The sequence below is a fragment of the Halichoeres trimaculatus genome, unplaced genomic scaffold, assembly GCF_033239565.1.
Source record: "Halichoeres trimaculatus isolate MK-OKI-2021-1 unplaced genomic scaffold, fHalTri1.1 fHalTri1_scaffold_2, whole genome shotgun sequence".
In the NCBI taxonomy this organism is placed as follows: domain Eukaryota; kingdom Metazoa; phylum Chordata; class Actinopteri; order Labriformes; family Labridae; genus Halichoeres; species Halichoeres trimaculatus.
The window spans coordinates 2,820,001-2,845,141 of record NW_027437180.1 but is presented as its reverse complement, the minus strand read 5'-3'; the positions used below and the strand labels follow the sequence as shown (position 1 = coordinate 2,845,141).

Sequence of the window (25,141 nt, the reverse complement as noted above, 5' to 3'; positions counted from 1 at the left end):
GCAGATTTGAACTGGACACTTATTTGGCCATTATCTCGGACTTGGCAATGTCTTATGGTGGAACTCTGTTTTATGAATATCATAAACCCTTCTCGGCGAAAGCAGCCATGTTTCTGCAGAAGTTTAATCAAAGACTGGACTGGTCTGTTGTCGATTTGGCCCTCATAAGCAGACACTTTACAGGGCACCGTGCCCTCTCCTGCACCGTGTGTGGGTCTTTCTCTCATTCAGTGAGTCTCTGCCCTAAAACTGTCATTAAAAAGCCTCCTCATCCGGATCAATCCTTCCTTCCCAATAACGCTGTGGAGCAGCCGGACTTTAAGGTGACCTTAAGTAAAAAATTGGGGACCCCTTTATGCATAAACTTCAACGAGAATGTTTGTAGATTTACTAACTGTAAATTTATGCATGCTTGCAGTTTTTGCGGAGACAGTCATCCCAGGTCGGTGTGTCCCCGCCGCACTCGTCTTGTGAGAAAGAAGTGAATAAACCTACCACTCCAGTAAACGTCTCAGAACTTGGAAAAGAACTGAAGAATCATCCTAATCGTTGTTTTGTTAATTATCTGTTAACCGGTCTGGTTCAAGGGTTCTTGGCCGGGCTGTGTCTTCTTCCCAAATCGTCTCACATCTGTAACAACCTTCAGTCTGCTGATAAAGAACCGGACGTGGTAGATAAGCTGTTGGCAAAAGAAGTTGAGAAAGGCTATATGATCGGTCCTTATGACAGCCCCCCTTTCTCTAAATTTCGCATAAATCCTTTAGGTATAGCAACTCGGAAATATTCAGGGAAAAAACGTCTTATTATCGATCTCTCGGCCCCTCACGATGATAGCACCCCGAGTATCAACAGTCTAATTCCTCTAGCTCCCTTTTCGTTGTTTTACGCAACCATAGACAATGCCATCAAATTTATCAAATTAGCCGGACAGGGCGCTTGGCTCGGGAAAGCTGACATAACAGACGCTTTTAAAGTTATGCCACTTCACCCTTCTCAGTGGCACTTGTTCGGCGTTAAATGGCGAAGTAAAATGTATTTCTCCGTAAGACTGACTTTTGGCTGCCGTAGTAGTCCGTGTATATTTAACACTCTTTCTGAAGCTCTGTGTTGGATTCTGTTGAATAATTGTAAATTACCTTTCGTTCTCCATCTGTTAGATGATTTTCTAGTGGTAGACTTTCCCCAGTCTAAACCAGATCGCTGCATCAGTGCACTTAAGGACGTTTTCAACAAACTTAATGTTCCTCTTTCTGCCGAGAAAACAATTGGTCCCCAAAAATCTATTGAATTCTTAGGCATCACTTTAGACACTGAACTCATGCAAGCTTCTCTTCCACTAGAGAAATTAACCCGTATTAGGGAAATTATGAAAGGCGTCCTAGACGCGCAGTCAGTAACGAAACGCGAGTTATTGTCTTTACTGGGTCACCTCAATTTCGCAATGAGGATTATCCCTCAAGGTAGATCTTTTATTTCCAGGCTGCTTGATCTTTCAAAGACTGTGGATAAATTGCACGATCTTGTTGTTCTAGACGAGGGGTGTAGATCTGATCTCAGATTCTGGTCAGTTTTATGTGACAACTGGAACGGCATTTCCTTTTTCTATAATGATATTATAGAGAATTCTATCACCTTAAATTTCTACACCGATGCCGCTCCCTCAGTAGGTTTCGGGGGGATTTTTAAGGATCAGTGGTTCGCAGGTGCGTGGCCAAAAGAGCTGCAGTCTTTTCCCTCAGGTTTGCAGTCTACAGCTTTACTGGAGCTCTATCCGATCGTCGTGGCATGTGTCCTCTGGAGAAAATTTTGGTCCAGGAAACAGCTAGTAGTCTTTTGTGATAACGAGGCAACGGTTAATATCATTAATAAAGGACGTTCATCTGTTCCTTTTATTAATAGATTTCTTCGTCGCATCACATGGTCTTGTGTGTTGGGTAATTTTACTCTTCGTGCGGCGCATGTGCCAGGCCTCGACAATAAAATTGCTGACTCTTTATCTCGATTTAAATTCCAGGAGTTCAGGGACCTCTGCCCCTGCGCAGCACCCCAAGGCTTGCAGTGCCCACCGTTCAGCCAAACTGTTCTAGATTAGAGGGCCCCCTGCAGTCTTATTTGAACTCTGCAACGCATTACATGCGTCAAGGACTGGCAATACCAACTTTAAAAATGTATGATTCTGCATGGTTTCACTTTTCTTCTTTCTGTTCTTCATTCTCGGTTGCTGTAAATCCAGTTAACATTCCCATGATTTGTGCCTTTATGGTCCACTGTTTCGAAATCAGAAAAATGCAGCCGTCTTCCATTAAAGCATGTTTAGCAGGTATTCAATTCCATTTAAGATGTTTAGATCCAGCAGTGAGTAGCTTGTTTGGGAATCCTTCTATTCGACTGCTGTTCAATGGTCTTAAAAAGGAGCATCCGGAAAGCAAGGATAAGCGCCTTCCATTTACTTTGTCTCTAGTTCACAAGCTGGTGTCTCACTTAAGACAGGGGTGTTTTGGGGCATATGTGGATCATTTGCTTGAAACAGTTTTCCTCACAGCTTTTTATGGGTTTCTCAGGTGTGGCGAATTCACATCTAGCTCTGAATGCTTCTCCCCATTGCATGACCTCACTGTATCAGATATTTCTTTAGATCTTCATTCTTACTCAGTCCATCTTAAACATTCCAAATCAGATAGAGATCTTAAAGGCTCAACTATTGTCATCTCAGAAACTAACACCCTCTTTTGTCCTTTATCATCCATGACCCGGTACCTGCAAAGCCGTCCCTCCGCAAAACCAGATGAGCCCCTTTTCCTAACCCACAAAGGAAAAGTCATGACAAGATCTTGGTTCACCTCACGACTCCGTCTCCTCTGCCAAAGATGTGGTCTCCCTCCTCAACTTTACACCCCACACTCTTTCCGCATTGGAGCAGCTACAACTGCTGCTGAACTGGTTCCAGCTTCTACTTTGAAAATCATGGGACGCTGGTCATCATCAGCTTATGAACGTTACGTTCGCCCGGGGGTGAAGGAGATCATGTCGGCCCAAAAAGCCATGAGTAAAAGTACATGTAAGCCATGATGCATGTTAAATAAAATCTTTAATCAGAAGAGGTGGCTGGGGTTGCTTAGTAGTTTAACAAGTTACAGGATGTTTATCTCATTAAGGGTTTACATTACGCTTGCTCAGGCTATGTAACAGAAGCTATTTTAATTTTCCTTACTCAAGAGACCCTTTTTATTCTCATTCAATTTAACTTCAGTTATAACTGGTTAGGATGCATGCTTGCATCATTTGATTCCCTGGGTCGACAGCATGCTGCTGTTTCACATAAGAGTTTATACACATATCACTTAAAATTAGTATGACCTGACAAGGATGCATGGTGCATCATTTTCCTCTTCGGGTCATCAGCTTGCTTGCTGTTTCACATAGTTTATTTTAAATCACTGTTATTTATTTCTTGATTTACACATTGTTGCTGTATAAATTTAGAACATTTACATATCAGATTATGTTAGTATGACCTCTTTAGGATGCAAGCTTGCATCATAGGATTTTCTGGGTCATCAGCACGCTTGCTGGTTCACATAAGACTTTTTTCACTTATCACTTAAAGTTAGTATGACCCGTCAAGATGCATGCTGCATCAGTATTCTCTCTGGGTCAGCAACATGCTTTGCTGTATCACATAGTTTTATAATCACTGTTATTTATTTCTGGATTCACACTTGGTAGCGTTAACATTGAATATTTACATATCAGATTATGTTAGTATGACCTCTTTAGGATGCAAGCTTGCATCATTAACTTTCTTTGGCATCTCAGGTCTTTCAGAGGTCTACAGTATGCTTGCTGTAAACACATAATTTAGTCTCATTCCAGGTAACTTTAGTATGGCCCATGTAGGATGCATGCTGCATCACAGGATCTGGCAGAGGTCTACAGTATGCTTGCTGTAAACACATCATTTTAGTCTTATTTCAGATAACTTTAGTATGACCCATTTAGGATGCATGCTGCATCATAGGGTTTGGGGGGTTTTCAGTACACTGACTGTAATAAGTTTAATATCTCTTATTCGGCATGCTTCCTTTCAGGTTATTAGTTTATTCATAGCAGTATATCACCCGAATTGGTGTTTGGCTCTATTGTTTTTGGGGGTTTGCTATGCACTCCCTGGAAAGCTCGAGCAAGCTGCTCGGCTAACCCAGGGAGTACTCTGAAAAGCAGAGCTTTAACGCCAATTCTAACTGTATCCTTTTGGCAATAAATGGTTAATCTATGACGAGAGTGTTCCTGACTGAAATGGAGTTAACGTAAGTTCATGAAGGACACGGAAGTCATACGCCCAGCTGTGATCAGCTGACAGACTGATGTTCTAACCTACCCCTCTCAACCAATCACAGCGTGCGTCTAACAACAAGGCGGTGTATTTAAATCACGTCTTCATTCTCAGTTATTCCTGCTACCTCATTGTTGCTCAGCTGCTGCTGTCACAATCATCCCACCTCCACCCCAGCCTCCTCCTATTTAGCCTCATGTATGTATCTTATTGATCTGTATGCATTCATTTGTTCTGTATGTATACGGGGGGTTTGCTATGCACTCCCTGGAAAGCTCGAGCAAGCTGCTCGGCTAACCCAGGGAGTACTCTGAAAAGCAGAGCTTTAACGCCAATTCTAACTGTATCCTTTTGGCAATAAATGGTTAATCTATGACGAGAGTGTTCCTGACTGAATAATATTTATTGCCACATAAACAAAAGTACAGAAAGTTGGTACTAGGGGTGTGCCATATCATACCGTCTACGATGATACTGGTATAATTTTCTTGACAATATAGATTTGTCATTCACAGTGCAGAGACCCAATGATGTATGATGCGCCCTGCTGTGCAAAAAACAACAATAGCCGAGAGCGAAAGTAGCAAGGCAGCATTAAATTTGTCCTCACATGAGGATTTAAGGCCTAAAAGAGGAGCTACCTCAGTGATGTGGAGGTGGTTTGGCTGAACAAAGATCAGACACGCAGCAAAATACATTAATTGCAAAATGTGCAGGAGAACTATTACTGCGAAGGGTGGAAACACCACAAGCTGAAACACAGAGCCAAACACAACCAGGCTATGAAGACACATGAGGAGGACGTGAAAGCATTACTATCCGTGGATTATTTGCCTCTACGACGGACGTGTGGTCGAGCTGAATGTGCGAACCCTAAATCAGCATTACCCCTAATTCACACATAAAGCGTAAGCGCTGCGCAGCGCAGCTCCGTGGATTTTGGCTGTGTGCCAATTAATACTGGATGCATCTCTGGAGCTCTGCACGGCACAGCACAGAACAGCGCCCATAGCAGCTGGAAAACCCAAGATCACAAGATCCCAGGAGAACCACATGTTCCTGCAGGAATCACACCATGACAACATACTTTCATGGTAATTAACTAGCCGGTGAAGTTCTTCTAATCCTATGCCTTCCCCTTTCTCTTGGTGTCCTTAAAGTGATACTCTGGGATGGAACAAGTTGGGTCCTATCACAAGGTTTAGGGCAGAAATGACCCCTACAGCAGTGTTTTTGTGCAGCAGAAGCCCAGGGCGTACGCACCAAACACCCCCCCTGCTCATGTGCCGGTTTCCTCTGCACTCAGACGCGGCCATATTTTACTTGACCAAAAACAGAAATAAACGGACTTCCATCGAAAAAAATCTGATATCGGTCTGCATTCACACTTTATTCAGAGAATTTTCAGTGCATTACTTTCACACAAAAACACCGCTAAATAAGGCTCTAGTTCTCATCGTGTCGTGAAACGGTGCTACCTCCACTGCAGAGCCACAGCTGGCTACGAGGCTCTCGCCGCTTAGTGTATCAGTCCGCGTGCGCGGCTTGCCAGATATAAACAAACGCAGGTAGTCTACCAGGATGAAGAGACATGATGGGAACTAGAGCCTTATTTAGCGGTGTTTTGTGTAAAAGTAACACGCTGAAAATTCTCTAAATAAAGCGTGAATGCAGACCGATATCAGATTTTTTCAGTGGGAGCTTTGGGCTTCTGCTACACAAAATCACTGCTGTAGGGGTAATTTCTGCCCTAAACCTTGTGATAGGACCCAACTTGTTCCATCCCGGAGGATCACTTTAAAGAAAGAATGTGTTGTTTTCTATTGAATTATGAATATTTTTATCTGCAGGATTAACTTTTCCCCTTCCAAAACCTCAGATTTCCTCTAGATCTGACTTACTTACTATGTTTACATTTCAAGCTTGTGTAGTAGTAGTAAATGATTGGAAAAATGGCTTCTGTACTGTGTGTGCAATAAAAATGCTGTTGTTCAGAAGCAGCAACCACAAATGACAAGTTTTTGTTTTTTTTCCCCATATCATCATAAATATCATTATTGATAATTTCCTGAAAATATTGTGATATAATTTGAAGCCATATCGCCCAACCCTAGTTGGTACCATTGAGTACTGATACCAATAGGCACTGCAGCGTTTACAATGTGAAAGGTATTCACTTCACTCAGGAGTTAGGGTTGTTTCCTCATCTTCATTCATTCATTCATTCATTCATTCATTCATTCATTCATTCATTCATTCATTCATACATTCATTCATTTAGGTTCTTAACTGCTTTCCACAGGTAGGAAGAGCCATGGAGCATAAGCAGTGTGTCTGGCTAGTTTGTGCTTTAGCGTTCGTTTGCTTCATGTACCATTTTTTCCTCTGTCATCAAAACATGCTGTTTTTCAGGAGTCCATAAAATACTGTGCTGATGCAAGTTGAGATGAAGTGCCCTGTGACGGAGCGGAAGACCAAGGCCCAATCCCAAACCGCCCCCTACAACCTTCCGTTTGCGCGTTCTCGCGGAGGGTCCGCCACATTAAGGGCCGTCCCAAACCACGTAGTGCGGAGGGGGAGTGTACTGTTCAGCCCTTCAACAGCGAGCCTGCATCGATGCTCACTTTGACAGGAAGTGCAACAGCGAAATGGAGGAGGAAACAACAAGTGCCACATGTGTAAAATATGTTCCCTACACCTCTATCACACTAAAAGAAACTCACAACAGGCGTGGTTTAGAAAGATTAAACGAAACAAGCAAATCTTACTCTATGCTGACGTTTGATTTGATCATGAAGCCCTGGCACCTAAAATGTGAGCAGTTTGCAGTATTAATTTATTTGTTTAATTGGAAATGACAGATGGTGATAGCATTGAAAGACATGTGGGATCACTTCAAATTAGTAAAAGTATAATATATCTCCTGTCATTGTAACAGCGTCTGATTTTATGATTGTTAAGAAGAAGAAAAAAACGAGACAGACAGTGCAGCTCCAAACAGGGAATGATTCTCATTTCACACACACAAGAAGCATGGGAGGAGGTATCTGCCCTATCCCAATGAAATCCACGTGTTTAACTGTTTTCTCTGTGTTAATCTAAGCGTATTTTGGAAACATACAGCTCTTATCAACCCTGCACAGCGATATAACGACTTGCAATCTGTGCCTCAACATCCATACACGGGGAGCGTCTTTCTGTTTCCATGGCGACGAGGTTTTCTGTGTTCCGGTGAAGTGAAGAGGGCCTCCCATTCCTGCTGGTAATATGTATACCCCCCCCCCTTCAATTAAAGTGCCCTCCACAGCCGGGAGTGTGACTTCATTTGAAGTGACACTCGGTAGCGAAGGGGTAGTGTGTAGGGGTGGTTTGGGATTGAGCCTAAGATGGCTCATCTTCTTCTTCTATTTGTTTGACTAAACAGCTGGAAACCGGGCTCAATACTGCCCCCTAGTGCCACAGTGACTGACTGATGCAGCAGCTCCTCTCAGAGCGTGGTCACATTGGCCATCCATACCATACCCAAGCACATTTCAACCCTAAAGTTTAGTTTGTTTCATCAGTGTGACTGCAAGTTTGCTGTGCCCAGGCACAATTTACTTCTCTGCTTTGGCACGCTTCGGAGAGGTGAGACTTTTAGCACAGTACACTTCGTTCATAAGCACAAATACGTGGACAGCCAGTATGGTCCATGGCGTGTGCTGCAGCCTGAGAAGATCTCTGCAAGAAATAACCAAAATTGAAATTTTTTAACAATATCCAGCCCTATCTTGTGATGCACCAAAAGTGCATTCCTGTAAGGCAAACCAAAGTCTCTTTCTTCAGATGTTTGCTGATCCTCCTCCTCCATCACCTTCAAACTCTCCATTTGTTTGGAGGCTGATTCATTTCTCTTTGAACCTGCGATTGTATTTCTGTTTTGTCCTCCCCAAAGAGGACATAACACAGTGCATGAAAAAGCAAACATCTTCAGACTCTGTTAAAAACAGACTAAACAGGCAGCCCCGCTGTGTATTTTGAAGCTGGGCCGGTTGTGTGAGGAGCTTTTTGACCACAGACTCTGGAACTTGCAGCCCGTCCTCCTGCAGCTGAGGTCAGGAGAAATGAGGCCAAGGTTGAAGCTGAGCGAGCGGCTTGAGTCTGGAAACAGCCGCGGCCTGTTTGAGGTTTCACAAGACGTTCTCTCCCTCTGATAGTTTTTCCTAACTGCTGATTTTGGCTGCGATCTCTGACCGCCAGCCAGTGTTTGGAGATTTACGTACACTATGGAGTAAATCACCCAAATTATGGCCGAGCAGAAAGACAATTTACAGCCCAAATGAATTTTAATGACCTTCAAAAGGTGACTGGAAACAACTTGACTCTGAATGTGTGTGTGGAAAGGTGAGAAGTCAGCGCGGCTCTCTGCTTTAAGAGCGCTCTGTGGTTCGTTTCGTCATCCTCAGCGTCTCATTCTGTGGATTTATTTTGGCAAAGCCTCCAAGCAGCTGGCAGGCGTTGAGACGTTTGGACACTTAGCAGGTAATAGAGGTAGTGTGAAACAGCAATAATTTACTGTTTGACTGACTGTAAGTATCTTAAAGAGTTTCTGTCTGTCTGCTGAGGCTCTGCTAACGCTAACGCCTGTGTCTGCAGATGTTAGCATACCTCTCTTTGACACCAACACTTATTCCCTTTCCCTCTTTTACTCTCTGGCCTGATGTGTTTTGATTTGGTCATTGTTAGCTGCGTTTCCTTCCACACCTCACATATGCTGTACTAAATATAGTATTTTTCCCCCTTTAAGGCTCAGTGATGGGGAAGTTCTCTAGTTTGTCCCTCCAGCATCTCATGTCTAATGCACAGCAAAAACTGAAATCTAAGAGAAATGTGCTTGTACTATGACATTATTCTCATCACCCACTGGCATTTTTATTATTTACTGGTTTCATGTGATTCAGACCTCATTTTAGGTTTTAAATAACTTGAAATAAGACATTTTTCTGGTCAGGTAAATGTGACTCATAAGTCTAAGAATACTTTTTGTTCTGTTTATTTTTAAAAGAGTGAATGAGACAATGACAGAGCCAACAACAACAACAAATGCTGTCTTCTTCTTCAACTGTAAAAACAACAACTTCCCCCTCTCTTCTGCTCCAACTTGCCCTCCAGGTAGATTTCAGGACAGGCGACCAGGCTCGCTCTCTCTGTCCTCCAAAAGACAAAAATGGCCATTCATTACGTCTGCCTCATAGACTGCATAAAACATGGATGTAGTCATATGGATATGGATGCGGCCATATTGGTAGTGGCAAGGGCTTCGCCTACAGCCATAGGACCCCGGCCATCACGTGACCCTCAGCTGTGCCTCTTATTGGGGGAGCTCGTGATCTTTATGTTAGACCTGGTTCTTTGATATTGGTACCCCTTAAAAGAAAACTGGAGAATCTTTAGGTCTCAGCTTAACCATTTATTGATCATTACATGTAAAAGATCAGCGCAGGATGCTCTCTGGCAGAAGCTCACTCTGGAGTCCCTGGACAGAAAGAGCAGTCAACAAAGATTAGGTTTCACACTTGTACTTCTGGAATACACACTCAATATCTAATACACACAGTATTGGTCTTTTACACAACCGTCTACTATTGGCCAAGGTAATGAACATGTGAGTGCCAACCTTCTCACATGTTCCCTCCCAGGTGTGTGGTAATATAGGTGTCTGTTCGTGTATGTGTGTCACCTAAATGTGTGTACCAAAATTATCGGATGAGAAAGGAAAGGAGGATAGGAGGAAGGAGGGGAGAAGAGTGGGCCTGAGCTCATGGGTGATAAGGTCACTGCAGCTGTGAGGAGTGCTGCACCTCTAATCAGTATGCTGGCCTTGGCGACCCAGAGAAAGGCTTACACACATGGCTTTATAAGAAACTACTGTTAAACTCTTGTGAGGCTAATAAAGTATAAGAAACATTATGCAAACTTTAAATTCATCATAGTTACACAAAAACATTCAATATATAATGCAATATACCAAAAAACCTCAAAATCTAACATTAATATCCTCTTAACGGCTGCGATAGAAAAAAAATTCACCCCCCGTACAGTGGGTGCTGGTAGTGAAATTAGCGACTCAGACAGGAGATGTTTTTTGAACCAGGCTGTTAATAGGTTAATTTCTGCTTTGAAAATGTTTTTTTTTTTTGACTTGGTGTGTTTTTGACTTCCGTTGCTTCCGGAGCCAGCCTCAAGCAAACTCTCCAGAAACAGCAGATTTTAGCACTTCCGCATTGTCTCATATTCTTAGACCGGAGGTTGCTGCTTGGTCTGCCTGCAGGAACAGGACCTACAAGTAATGTAAATATACATAGATTTTTTCTGATGTATTAAAAAGAAAAAAAAATATGGGGATTATTGTTCACTTATTGTAACATACTTCACAAACATAAACATTAAAGGCCAAGCCCAATTGTTATTCTTACCCCCTTCTCCTTTGCCTTTGTTTTGTAGGCCAAGGGGAAAGGGAAAAAAAACATCTCTTTGATACAAGTTGCCACTCAGCTACATCATCACCCCAGTCTCTCTCAGGCTGTCATAGGCAGAGCGACCGTTTCTTCTCTGCCAAAGCGCACACATTTTGATAAAGTAGGGTTGCCAACTGTCCCGTATTAGCCGGGACGTCTTGTGTTTTGGGCTAAATTAGTTTGTCCTGTATATTGACTCATTGATGCTTGTAAATTCAGCAGACTGCACTCAACAGATCCCAGATCAGATAAACGGCAGTGGCAGACTGCGTCTCACTGTGGGGAATGTCACAGTCACAGAAACAGAAAATCCTACCCCTCATTTTTACAGAGGGATTCATTGTTGAAAACGTGTTGGTCAAGTTATACTGACTGAATGGCCATCCAGCCAATCACAGTCAGCCGTTTGATGAACCTCAGAGGAGGCAGACAGAGAGTTGACAGCAGAGCACTGTAAAGTGACGCCTGAGCCGGCAGTTAAAAGAAGATGAGCTGAAATGTAAGACATGGATTTTAATCTAACGAGTGATGATGAGTTATGTTTTGTAACTTTGTAACCTGTTGTTTTATGTGTCAGCTCACATTTTAAATGTAACATTTAATGAAAAACTGCCCTACTCTTCCAAGCACTGTCATGGTGGTAGGATTATTCCATGCAAGCTGGTGGAACATATCCATGATAAATGTCAAAGATCTTCATCCCATCTCTTTCACTTTCAGTTCACACTTCATCGCTTCCCATTAAGCTTAATGAGTAAATTAGTTCTAGGTTTTGAGTTGTCTGATTTGAAATAGATTGGAGTCATATAATGTGAAAGCTGCTGTATTGTATATACTGTATAAATGTGTCAAGTCATCAAAAAAAAGAAAAAAAAAGGCCAAACAAAGATAAGGTCATGTGTTGTGTTGTCCGTTGATTTGGCAATAGAAATGTGGATAAGCTGCAAAAAAGAAAAGACTGAGCAGCATTCACACTTCCTGCATTTCCAGTTGAACCAGAATACAAAAATACACTGAAATCACACATCAAGCTCACACCATTATGACATCGTGCACCTATCTGTATTTAGTTGAGAGAAATTTGGCAACCCTTGGCAGAAGCTATATTATGTAGCTTCTTAATACTGTGATTTTAGCTTATCATAGCATATGTAGCTAACGCAGCTCCTGAATGCAGCTTAGCTCTCTAATCATTCATGTAATGTAGTTCATTGAAGTGAAGTCTATAGCTGTGGCCATAGCAGTGTTAGCTAGATCATTATGAGCCAAATTCAAAATACAACCAACTAAGGATTGGAGATCCGATAAAATTGTTCGGATCATGGAAAATTTGTCATACCCCTTGGTTTCAAGTTAAGCCTTGGTTTGTCTTAGTTTCAAGGTCTGTTTAGCTCTTTCTCTTGATCTAACAGAGATTTGGGACATCCTTTCACTAAATGTGCAAATCCCAGGGCTAGAATTGGGATTGACCCTGTAACTCATTTCCACCATTTCTGTTTGGCCAAATGCTGACAACTTCTGCACACTGCACCTTTAAAAAGTGATTTCTTTCTTTCATCCAAAAACTGCCCCAGAGAAAAATCAGGAGTAAATTCCTTTTATGAAAACAGAGCTGCTCTCTACAAGAAAATGGGACTGGGCTTTTACTTTGAAAAGCAAACCTGGGTGTGACGGGTCCTGTCCTTGTGTATTTACAGATTCAGCCAAAGATACTGTTCATGACTGGAGGTGTGGGAGGTGTGTGACTGAGGATCAAAGTGATGAGATCAACTTTACAAAGTATGTGTGTGTGTGTGTGTGTGTGTGTGTGTGTGTGTGTGTGTGTGTGTGTGTGTGTGTGTGTGTGTGTGTGTGTGTGTTTGTGTGTGTGTGTGTGTGTGTGTGTGTGTGTGTGTGTGTGTGTGTGTAGCAGGTCAAACAGACTGAGGTCAGCCTTGATGATGTCCTCATTAGGACCAGAGGAGGACACACACAGATGGAGCTGTGTGAGACTCATTAGTTCCTCTTCATGTTGTTGAGCTCAGACTGAATCAAGTGTTTTTCAGCGTTTCTCCTCTTTTCTCCACATGAGACTCTCCATCAGCATCATGTGAGGCTTCAAGTCCTACTCCTGGTTCCCACCTTTGTTCCCCCCTTCACATTCTCAGTGCTCAGTGTAAAATGTGCCAGGTTCCCAGTGATCTGAGCTGCAGGTTCAAGTCCCAACTGAGGGTCCTTAATCACAGAGTGTGAAAAGTGGGTTTGTGTGATGGACTTCACGTTTGTTGATGTAGTTTAAAGTGTGGCTCAGTTAAAGTGAGCTCTCAAATTCATTTAAAGGCAGCAGCAGTAATTGCTTTATGGCTGCTGAAATGCAGAAATGCTAAGTTCTTTTGGCAGTTGATCCAGGTTACCCAGCAGGCAACATCTCTTTCTCTGTTTTCGATGATTGAACTTTGTTTTTTAGGATTAGTGAGTTAATGCTGAACTCTGACCACACTGACATTTCGCTGTTAAAGATTCTTTTTCTTTTTTTTGGCACTTTTCTAGATTCTTTTCATTGAACTGTGAAGACCGGCAGCCAATCGTATAACATGATTAATTTTTCCAAGTTCTCCTGATTTTATCCTGCATTGATCATTTGTCTGTCTTATCTGACTAAAATGAACAGATCTTACCTGATTCAGGGTTTCCACTACATGTAAATGACTGTGGCGCACTGCTAACCTTGCAGAGCAGACAGACCTGCCTGATTCAGTTTCTGAACTCCTGCAGGTCCATCTTGTCAGGCTCCAATGACCAACGGTTTCACTCGACTAAATTCTGACCGGCCCAATCAGGGAAGAGAGGCGGGAGCTGTGGGAGCAGACGTGACGTCAGCAGACTTTCGTACTTGTCAGCGTTCCTTTGATTCTTAAGTTAAATTTATAAACGCCTTTTTCACAGCTGTTTCTCGTGATTCAGTAGTTTTTCATCTGTTGTTTCTTAGAAGCATCGGCTCACATAAGCTACGTCATACCGTGGCTTGATGTGGATTGGTCCGTGATGAGTGTGTTAATCAGAACGGTCATCCAATCACCAGCTGCAGATTTTTTTTAAAGTCCCACCTCTGAAAAAAAAAAAAAAACAGCTGCTACCCAGATTTAATTCTGTGGTGGATAAATTAAACTGTTCGTCTGGCGTGTCAGGTTAGCGCACTGCCACGCCTCAGTAAAAGCTACAATGCCTTCAAATGTTTCAAATGTGAATTAAACTGTACAGGGCTCTTGAACATGCGACCAAAATAGCCTTGACTAAAACTCACACTTGGGGAAAAATCATATCGTGGTCAGAACCAATAAGAGACGGAACTCGAGGGGGGTCTTTACAGTTTAAAGTTCTCAGCTTTCTTTATCGCCGACCCCAGAATTCCACCCTGATGTGCATGTAAGACAAGCAGTCACTGGAGAAAATCTATTTTTCACATACTTTGCTCATTAATCAGTGTTAACAGATACATGTTATCATCCAGCTTTATAGGCTACAATGATGCAAGTCACATCATAAATATCCTGTGAGGTAGGAACTGCGGTTGTTTTTACCTTCACATCAGTTTCTTAAGCCGTATTTCCACCAAGCAGTCCGGGTCGGTTCAGTACGGTTCGGGATGGTTTAGTACAGTTAAGCCTGATCCCGTTTGCGTTTCCGCAGCAAACTGTGCCCTCTTGTGGTGGGCGGTGTGTAAGCCGGATGCCGGAAGCCGCGGCTGTTGAACAATAGAATGACGCCGTAGCAGTGTACCCCGCTATTAAATCCAACAAAGAAGAAAAACGCAACACAGTAAACAAAGAGCACAGATGGAAGACATGCCGCATTTCGACCTCTCTGTGACTGTCCTGTAGCTCTCTGTTACAAAGTGCAATCAAGCTTTGTTTCAGAGAGGTCTGTGTGCCACCAGGAGAAATGCAGCCGCTGTCGGGGTGAGTGATGATTCTTTTGACCAATCAACAGTCTGCAGTGTGTTGCTCCACCTTCTGAGAGCGGATCGGTTCAGTCTGGCACCCATATGAAAGGGTCCCAAAAAAGTAGGCCGGCTCGTCTCGGTTTTCAGGGATCTGTCCCGGGATAAGTCAGTGGAAACGCCGCAAAAAGTGCGCCTTACAATGTGTAACTGGTCTGCTCGGTGGAAACGTAGCTTTACATCCTTCACCTCACCGTCGCTTCTTCTGACCAACCTCTTCTCTTTGTGCTTCTCTGCAGCTCTTTGAGATCACGGTGCCCATCACACAGGGCACCAAACCAGTGACTATCAGCGTGGCCAACCACACCCAGTGCAGCTGCCTGTCCAAACTGGACGTCTACAAACAGGTCCACAGCATCATCAGGAGAGCCCTGCCTGAGTAAGAGCACTGACCACACACACACTCACACACTCACACACTCACACACACATGCAGGGTGTTTGGCTGCCTTGTTGCAGTGGTTCCTTCCTGTGCTGGATGTGTTCGGGGCCCTTGCTTCAGGAAAGACCCTCTCAGGTGGTTTCTTTAATGACCGTCACAGACGGTGAGTGTGTGTTCCTCAGTGTGAATGAACATGGAGTATCCTGTGATTTATGAACTCCCCACTACGCTCCAGAGTCAGAGCTGCGTGAGGAAATGCTTTATGGCGTGACTTTTGGCTTCAGTCTTTGGAAGCACAGCAACATGTGCTTCATCATTTAGTGAAGAACTGATCGCTGCTCAGAGCTCAGGTGAAAGATATGCATAAAAAAGACCTCATCTCTCTCATACGTATCATTTTTGCATATTTTGGAAGATTTATGAAATATTTTGTGTGGGATTCTCTTAAAAAACTCATTCATGCTGTCTCTGAGGGAGATCTGTCAAATCGTGCTGCTTTCAGTCGAGTCGTTCCCATCATAGACTGTATACAGAGTGGACAGCGTGGCTCCACCATTTACCATTGTAAGTTTGACTACAGCTCATCTGGAATGATTGGAGACTGGAGAGACATATTTTAACCTATACTGCAGCCAGCCACCAGGGGGAGCAGTTTTTGTAGCGACCTCACTTTGAGCTGAAAAACTGACATCCAATTTTTTTTTACATTCTATGGTTCCCAAAGTCAGACAATTCTGCATCTCATTCTTTTTCCTCGCTTTAAAGGTAGGGCCTGCAGGATTTTCTTATAGATAGATAAAATGTCAACATTTACAGGAAGAATCCTGCTCAATTGTCTCCTCCAGGCCTTTATGCATGTCTGTCAGTGTCTGTGTCTGCCTCAACCCCCTCCTCTGCCTTGATGTTGATGTTTTGGTTGCATATGGCTGTTTCTGGGCAGAGACTTATTGTGGTTATATCAGCCAATCAGAACACCCCCAGTGTGCAAGTGGCTTTGTGTGTTAATTAGGGAGTGGAAGAAGCTATCCTGGGCTGTTACAACAGTGTATGTAGCACGGAGGAAGAAAAACAGAACCAAATTGAAACTAAACTCCAAACAGATAAAGCTTTTTTCTAAACGATGCTGAAGCTTGGCTAGAATTTCACTCACTCACTTGCACGTTAGCTTTCAGCTAGCCAGGTATGTGTCAACAACCCATGATTAACTTGTGCTAACATGCCAAGTCAGGTGCGTGACCCTAGAGTCTCTCCCACGTAGAAACGTGATACCACAGGTGGTTGCTAGGCAGGTGAGTGTGTTCAAGTAGTCACGGTTGGAGGCTGTGGGTGTGCGCTGCTGCTGGCACTGAGCCAAGGAGGAGGAGCCCAGTTTGAATGGTGTGTTTACGAACAAGTAGCAATAAGTCCTGCAGACCATACCTTTAAAGATGCAAAAACCACCCTGACACTGCACCAAATTCCAAGAAGTATGTGTCTCAGTGTACAAGAGTTAGAGTAATATCAAAGGATACCCAGGTTCTGGAGGTTTAGAAAAGGACTTTTGCAGGAACATTTTTGAAAACTGATCCCAGACACAGGAGACTACTAAAGCCATAATTATAAGACATTCTTTTTCTTTTTTTTAAGTTATTTTTTGGGCTTTTAGGCCTTTAATTGGATAAAGGAAGACAATGAATAGAGTGGGAAACCAGCTGAAAGTGGGGAGTGACATGTGGGAAGGAGCCACAGGCTGGATTTTAACCTGGGCCACCTGTGTGAGAATTAACCTCATGGAGCCTGAACTTGACCACCAGGCCACCTGTGTTTCAATCTTTGGACATTTTTAAAGATAGAATCAAAGGAAAAAATGTCTTTCTTTATAAAGAGGGTTCAAACCCGGTACTGTGGAAAACATCATGTCTTGTGCCGGTGCCCAAGGTAGGGCAGCCAGGTGAGCCAAAAGACTACAGACCGCTGGCTCTCACGTCACACATCATGAAGACACTGGAGAGGCTGGTTCTCTGCAAGCTGAGATTACAGGTTAATGACGTGCTTGACCCCTTGCTGTTTGCATATCAGGAACACATTGGTGTGGAGGATATGTCCTCCATACGCTACATCAAATACACTCCCACCTGGACAAGCCAAACGGATATGTGAGGGTAATGTTCTTCGACTTTTTGAGTGCATTCAACACTATCCAGCCCTACATACCCAGAGACAAGCTTACCCTCCTTTGTGTCCTGGGCTACAGAGTACCTGACAGGACGTCCTCAGTATGTCAGACTAGGGAACTGTGTCTCGGGGACACTGTTGAGCAGCATGGGAGCTCCACAGGGGACTGTCCTGGCCCCCTTCCTGTTCACATTGTACACATCAGACTTTAAGTACAACACGGAGTCCTGTTTCATTCAGAAATATTCTGATGATACAGCCATTGTGGCGTGTGTAAAGGGTGGGCAGGAGGGGGGATATAGAGACCTGACGGAGGTCTTTGTGGACTACAGTGATAGGAACTGTCTCCTCCTGAACCCCTCCAAGACCAGGGAGATGGTGATTAACTTCCAGAGGAAGAAAACGGCTCCTCTCCAGCCTGTCATCATCATGGGGATTGCCATTGAGCAGGTGCAGTCCTATAAGTACCTGGGAGTCCATCTAGACATCGAGAAGCTGGACTGGGCCCTGAACACTGACGCGGTCTACAAAAAGACTCAGAGCAGGCTCTTTTTCTTGAGGAGACTCAGGTCATTCGATGTTTGCAGCAGAATGCAGCACGTTTTACCAGTCAGTAGTGGCAAGTGTCCTGTTCTATGCAGCAGTCTGCTGGGGAAGCAGCGTGATGGACAGGGATGCCAAGCGGCTGAACAAGCTTGTGAAGAAGGCTGGCTCAGTACTGGGCAGGACACCAGACTCACTGGAGACTGTAGTGGAGGGACGCACACTTAGCAATTTACAGGCCATAATGGACAATGTGTGCCACCCTCTTCACAACACCCTGGCAGGCCAAAAAAGCAGCCGCAAGGATCTGTTCCGCTCATGGACATGCAGGAATGACCGGTTTAGGAGCACTTTTGTCCCTACTGCAATTAGGCTCTACAACTCAGTGACCGGACACTGGTGACACCTTTTAAAGTTTTCTCATGTGTTTAGTCTTTCATAATTTATTTCTTAATATATTGGTCTTAATTGCTTTTAACATGTGTATCCCACCTTTTTAACCTGTGTATCCCACCTTTTTGTGTTTTTACCTTGATTGTTTGTACGAGCAATAATGGGATATCTTGAATTTCCCTTTGGGGATCAATAACGTATCTATCTATCTATCTATCTATCTATCTATCTATCTATCTATCTATCTATCTATCTATCTATCTATCTATCTATCTATCTATCTATCTATCTATCTATCTATCTATCTAAACCTTTAAAGATTGGGATATTAAATTCTGTATTCAGAGTTCAACAGAATCCATTTCCCTTGAGCCCAATGTTTACAGAAAAAAGGTCACTGACTCACCACTGACTGACTTTCTGCTGGTTGGAGTCAGAGATATCCAACACTCTTATAAACAAATCAAAACAAAAGAAAATAAAATTTTCAAATACACAACGTGGACATGGTACTTTTGGAGTAATCCCACATGTAAAGGGGATACAAGAGGCAGCAGAAAGAGGGCCTATCGAAGACTGAATGCTCATGTTGGCCAATGTTCTTCTGCAAAAGCCAGCCAAGGGATCAGTATTTTGGAGGGAATACAGTTGATGGAAACGAGAACTTGACACACACATCAACAGACCAAACAATTTGGGATCCTGTGACTCACACACTGACAGAGAAGAGAGGAGTTTCACTACCGTTAAAGCAAGCTGCCGTTCTCCACAGAAGACGCTTCAGAGAAAGAGTGGTGTGGATGTGGGATTAAAAGCTGGTCTTCATTCCAGACCTCCAGTGTTTCAGCTGCATGTCTGTAGAATAGAAAAAAATACTTTACTTTATTTATCCCCGAGGGGAAATTCAGGAGTCACCGCAGCATTTAAGAAAACAAAAGTAAGAAAGAGTATAGAAAGTGCAAAAAGATCCATAAGAAGTTAGATGACGACATCCTGTCCACCACTCGTCCACCACTCTCCAGCCCAGCCAGTCTCCACCTCCACAGGGTCCAGGACTGAGCCTCCCCTGCAGTCTGTTCAGTCTCTGTCTCCTGGATCCTGTCTGCTCACAGCAGGCGAAGCTCCTCCAATGTGGGGCCAGCGTCCGATGTCAGCTCCGTCAGCCACGTCTGTGAACAGCACGATGCCACTGGGTTAGCACAGCTAGCTCGTCCATCCCTCGGGGCTAGAACCCACGTTCCCGACAACGATGGATGGAAGGACAGGTCCACGTCGTCACCTCCCAGCTCACATCCGAGAACCAGCACGTCATCCTCACCTCCTCTTCAGCTCGAGGGAAATCATCAAGCCTTACACTAGTTAGCATTGACATGCTACAGGCTGCTAACAGCTAATTTCGCATGTAAACAATGCAGCCATGGTTACATGTAGGATCTCCAGACAAACACAGGAGAAAAGTAGTAAAAAATACCGTCAAAGCCACAAAAAGTTTGGTGTCCGTGACCGACAATGAACCATACAATGTGATGATCCACTCCAAATACAAAGATGACGAAAAGGAGACGAAATAATTACAAGAAACGGACAAAGACGAGAGAGCTGCTGCAACAGGCAGCTACTTGGGTAGCGCCTAGCAACGGAAAGACTGAGGTGGACACAAACAAAGGAAAGTCATGTTCTGTTTCTAAAGTCTTTGGATCAATCCCTCAGCCTTAAAGAAGTCCAGTTGATCCCTGACATTTTAAAAACAGAAAGGAAACATCTAATTCTTAGACCTCTACAGTCATTAGCTCTGATCTTCAGCCTGCAAGGTGGCGACATGGGCGGTTTCATCACTTCAGATCATGCTAGCTAAACACGCTAACAGGCCTCAGCGGTCAGAGTGACACTCTCTGAACTTTGATTTTCTTCAGAAACTGATTCATGTTCCTGTTTCTTCATCTCTGAATGACTCACAGTACACACTGATGTTAGCTGTGGTGCTGTTGAGGGTTTGTGTGTGTGTGTGTGTGTGTGTGTGTGTGTGTGTGTGTGTGTGTGTGTGTGTGTGTGTGTGTGTGTGTGTGTGTGTGTGTGTGTGTGTATGAGAGTGCCGGTGTGACACGTGCCAATGAAGAGTGTGTGGGTGTGAAATAGAAGCACGCATGACGAAGGAGAAATGTTGATACGTGTTGGTATTTGGCAACACACACACACACACACACACACACACACACACACACACACACACACACACACACACACACACACACACATACACACACACACACACACACACACACACACACACACACACACACACACACACACACACACACACAAACACACACACACACACACACACATTGTGAATCACGAGCACAGAGCTGAGATGTGTGTAAGCCAAGAGGAAGCATTTTTCCTCAGAAATCTCTTATAGGATTGTTTTCACTTAATCTTATCCCCCCACCCCCAATATCTCGTTCGTGTGTGTGTGTGTGTGTGTGTGTGTGTGTGTGTGTGTGTGTGTGAGTTCGTGGAATATTTATCTTAGCCTATCCAAACCTGGTTTCTGGTTTCTGAAGTGATTTCGCAGCAGGTTGGAGTTTGTTGATGAAATTATCTGCTGTGTTTGTTTTTAAGGCCTTGTGAGGACTTCATCAGTGCTCTGACATAATCTCACTGAGACTGTTCGGCCTTACATTTTGATTTTAGCTCCTTCAGGATTTGGTTCAGAACAAGATTAATTTGCTTTTGATCAGTATGCTTAATTTCTTGTTCATTTTAATGCCCAGTAACACCAAAGGTATATTACCTGAAGAATACAATGAAGGTGCAAGAAAAAATGCTGATATTTTATGTTGTATTTGACATGCTTAAGCTGACATTTTATGTGATAAGCAGCTCTGCAAATGCAAAGAGTTTCCTGCTTCCATTCAAGCAGCAGCACATCTCAGAAGCTGTCAGCTTTCACATAATGCCTAAAACAAAAGACTTATGTGAAGCCACAAAGGCAGCCATCTTGGCACTGCTGGAACTTGGCCTGAGTGAGAGACAGGTAGCCAAAAAACTAAAGATCTCCAAGACAGCTGTTCATTACACCAAGAAAAAACAAGCTGAACATGGTACCACCAAACTGCGAGCTGGTCGAGGCAGTAAACGTCTTTATACCCCACAAGATGACCGAGCACTCATCTGTTCCTGTGTCAGGAATCATCATCAGACCTGTAGGAACCTTAAAAATGAGTGGGCACTGTGGTGGAATGTCAGTTGTTCAGCAAGGACAGTTTGAAACTGACTTCTTGAAGCTGGTCTGAAGTCACACAGGGCACGGGAAAAGCCCTTCATCAACGAGAGGCAGAGGAAGGCGTGGTTACCCTTTGTTAGAGATCACAAGGATTGGACTGTTGGTGATTGGGTGAAGGTTCTCTTCAGAGATGGATCCAGTTTGGAGTTGATGTCCACTCCAGCCAACTTCTTGGTTAGGAGGAGACCTGGAGAAGCCTACAGACCAGACTGTCTGACCCCTACAGTAAAACATGAGGTGGATCAGTGATGGTCTGGGGTTGTTTCAGTCTGGGTGGAACAGGACAAATGTAAATGAGAGAAAAAAATTAGGGGAGTGAACCAGGCCATGTTCAGGGCTATTCTTGAAAACAGTGGCTGGATTTTCTAACAGGACTATGTCCCTTGTCACACGGTAAGGTTAGTTAAAGCAGTGATGAACATTCAACCCCTGCCTTGACCAGCTCAATCGCCAGATCTTAATCCAGCTGAAAACCTGTGAACATCATCAAACTCCAAATGGAGAACCACAAGCCCCAAAACAAAGCAGATCTGTTTGAATGTTTGCTGCAGTAATGGGCTGCTGTGACAGCAGAACAGTGTCAGAAGCTGGTGGAGAGCATGTCAAGACTCATGGCTGCAGTCCTCAAAAACAATGGTTTTACAGTCAGGTACTAACTCCTGTGTGTTCAATGTGACTGAAACAGACAGAAAAAAAACATGGACAGTCTGAAAGCTCTGTTTTTGGCAGTACAATCCTCAGTGATTTTTTTTATTATCAAGGAAACCATGGACAATGGTATCAGCCCTTAAATTAAACTCTCATGAGCTATTTTGTTGTTATCATAATTTTTGTCCGAACAAATGTACCTAAAGTTGTAACAGGCATTAAAATGAACAAGAAATTAAAGAAACAAGGGCAGTCTGATATTTTTTTTTCTTTGACTGTAGCACAGATACCCACAGCACTGGTTACTTTGCCTTCTTAGAATTGTCGGATTGTAAATTGTGGATTAATTGTTTTAGATTGAAGAGAACAGCTGACTCAAAAATAAGTTTAATACAGCCTCACAGAAAATCTGAGAAATCCTGGTCTGGTCTTCAGGTCTCTGCTATCAGGTCATTTAACAGGACTCTAGTTAGCCTCATGTAGCTGGAAGCATCAGGGAAGTTCATCTTGACACAAATCCTGGAGGAGGAGAAGGAGACTTTGATCAGAGCGGGCCCTCCCAGGTGAGCTCAGCTCTGAGCTCAGACACCATGCAGGCCTGATGCCTGATGTTTGCAGGTTTAATGTTTCCATCATACAGAAATACAAAAGGTCAATCTATCTCAGTCTCCTGGAGCCATGAACCTCTGAGGAATATTTCCATCATCATCATCATGATTCAGCAGCATCACTCACATCCACAGTAACACTGCACACACACATTCCTGTCGCTCCATCATTTCCTGAAGTGTGAGTCATGGGACAAAAACACGCAAAAGGATGTTTTTCATCTTTCACAACTCTGGTTTTTGTGCCTCTTGTTTAGTCTCTTTCCCCCCTCTGGTGAATCCCCCAAAGATCTCTTTTTTTCTCCAGCCTCTGTCTGAAACACTTAAGTTATGGGCAGACCTTAGTGTTTGAGGCCCGCTCCTCCAACCTGTCATGGGCCAGCTAGGAGATCCATGCAATGACCTCATCATTTCAGTACGTCTGATAAAGATCTGGTGAAGATCTGGTGCTCCTTTTAAAGCAGAGCATTTTAATCCACTTACAGAGGTTAAAAAATTTGCACACACTCAGTCTGAACATCCAGCATTAATACTTTATATAGATGTTGTAAATATGGGACAGCCCGTTAAGAGTTTTCCAGGGCAAACTTTCCTTTTCACCCTGGGTGGTTTGAAACTGAGCAAAGAGCAGTCAGTGGAGCAGACTTGAGGTTAACGTGAGTTAAAAATGATAAAAGAAGAGCAGTGAAAGTAAACAGGAAGACTTTAAGCAGAGAAAACAAACAACAGGGTCATGTGGTCTTAACAAAGCAAACAGAGAGGCTGCTGAAGCCTCAGAAAGATACCAGAGAGTCTCCTCCACCTCTCTGAAGTTGACCCCAGAGGCTGCTCTTTGATGCAGATGTTTATTCCTCTACAGGCCGCCGCTTTTCACTTTCTTCATCAGCTGATCTGCTCTGTAGAACCACAGCCTTTTTTCTGCTCTGATTTTTCCAACACCAAACTTTCCAGACATGATGTTCGGATCAAACAATTTGACGTTTATCATCAAAAAAATGACCAGTGTGTGTGTTGAATAATTCCCAAGTACAGAAAGTCCTTGTTTTATGTCCACACAAGGTGACGCTGAAGAAAGGGGATAAAGAGTAGAGCAGAAAAACAGTCTGAATCTCTTTTTGGTTTTGATTTCTAAAATTTGAATCACCTTTATTCACTGAAGTACTCGACTGAAGCGAAGTCTAAGTGCTGCTAAGAAACTATTTAGTTTGAATATAAAGGTCTTGCACACTGAGTCTGTTTTTTTCGTTTGAAAATTTGATCTCAGGTTATCTCGATCACATTTGTGCTGTCACACCAAAACTTTTGTCCACCATTATTTTTTTTTTCGCAACAAGTTCAGTTTTTGCATTTATTTGTGTCCGCCCAGCTCGTTTCCTGGGTAGTTTGGCTTTTCAGAGATGCTGCAGGCTGCTTGCAAAATCACATTCTCATATTTCTGACAATTTTCGGCGATGTTTGGATGATGAATGAAGATTTGTGAACATATGTGTGACAGTATGACTGTGTGCCTGTGTGTGTGTCCACACACACATACCCCAAACATACTGACCGCCACAGCTAAGGATCAGTTTCCATATTTCTCTTATAGCGAATTTTGCATTTAATACAAAAACAATAGCATCGGTTTCAGTGTGCAAGGTGTCTGCGTGTGACATTTCTTTCGGATTACGGATCCAAAAAACATTTTTGAAAAATAATAACAAAGGGATTCAGTGTTCAAAGACCTTAAGTGTCAGTAGAAAGAGCTACTATTACAACTATACTATAACTGTTTTTGCTCCTGTGTTTGTCTGGAGATCCTAAATGTAACCATGGCTGCATTGTTTACATGTGGATTCAGCTGTTAGCAGCCTTTAGCATGTCAATGCTAACTGGTGCAAGGCCTGATGTTTTCCCACAAGGTGAGGAGAAGGAGGTGAGGATGAGGTGCTAGTACTGAGGCGAGAGCTAAGAAGTGACCATTCCATCCATCGTTATTGGGAACCTAAGATCTATCTCCAATAAGATGGACAAGCTAGCCATGCTAACCCAGCAACAGAGGGAATACCAGAAGGCAGAGTAGCATCATGCTATTCACAGACATGGCTAACAGAGCTAACACCAGACACCAACACCACATTGGAAGAGCTTCACCTGCTGTGAGCAGACAGGATCCAGGAGACAGAGACTGAACAGACTGCTGAAGAAGCTAAGTCCCTGTGGAGGTGGAGACTGGCTGAACTGGACAATGATGGACAAGCTGTCAGCATCTATTTTCTTATGGATCTTTTTGAACTTTCTATACACTTTCTTACTTTTCTTTTTCTTGATTACTGCTG

General features: G+C 43.4%; 1 protein-coding gene across 1 annotated transcript in view; it reads left to right on the top strand.

Moving 5' to 3' along the window:
- The window catches only part of vegfc (vascular endothelial growth factor c), a 95,320-nt gene that overhangs the window by 57,575 nt on the left and 12,604 nt on the right, over positions 1-25,141 (top strand). Inside the window, exon 4 of the mRNA XM_074697530.1 lies at positions 15,049-15,188. Within this exon, the coding sequence (XP_074553631.1) occupies positions 15,049-15,188 (140 nt within the window). The remainder of the gene's footprint in view (positions 1-15,048; positions 15,189-25,141) is intronic.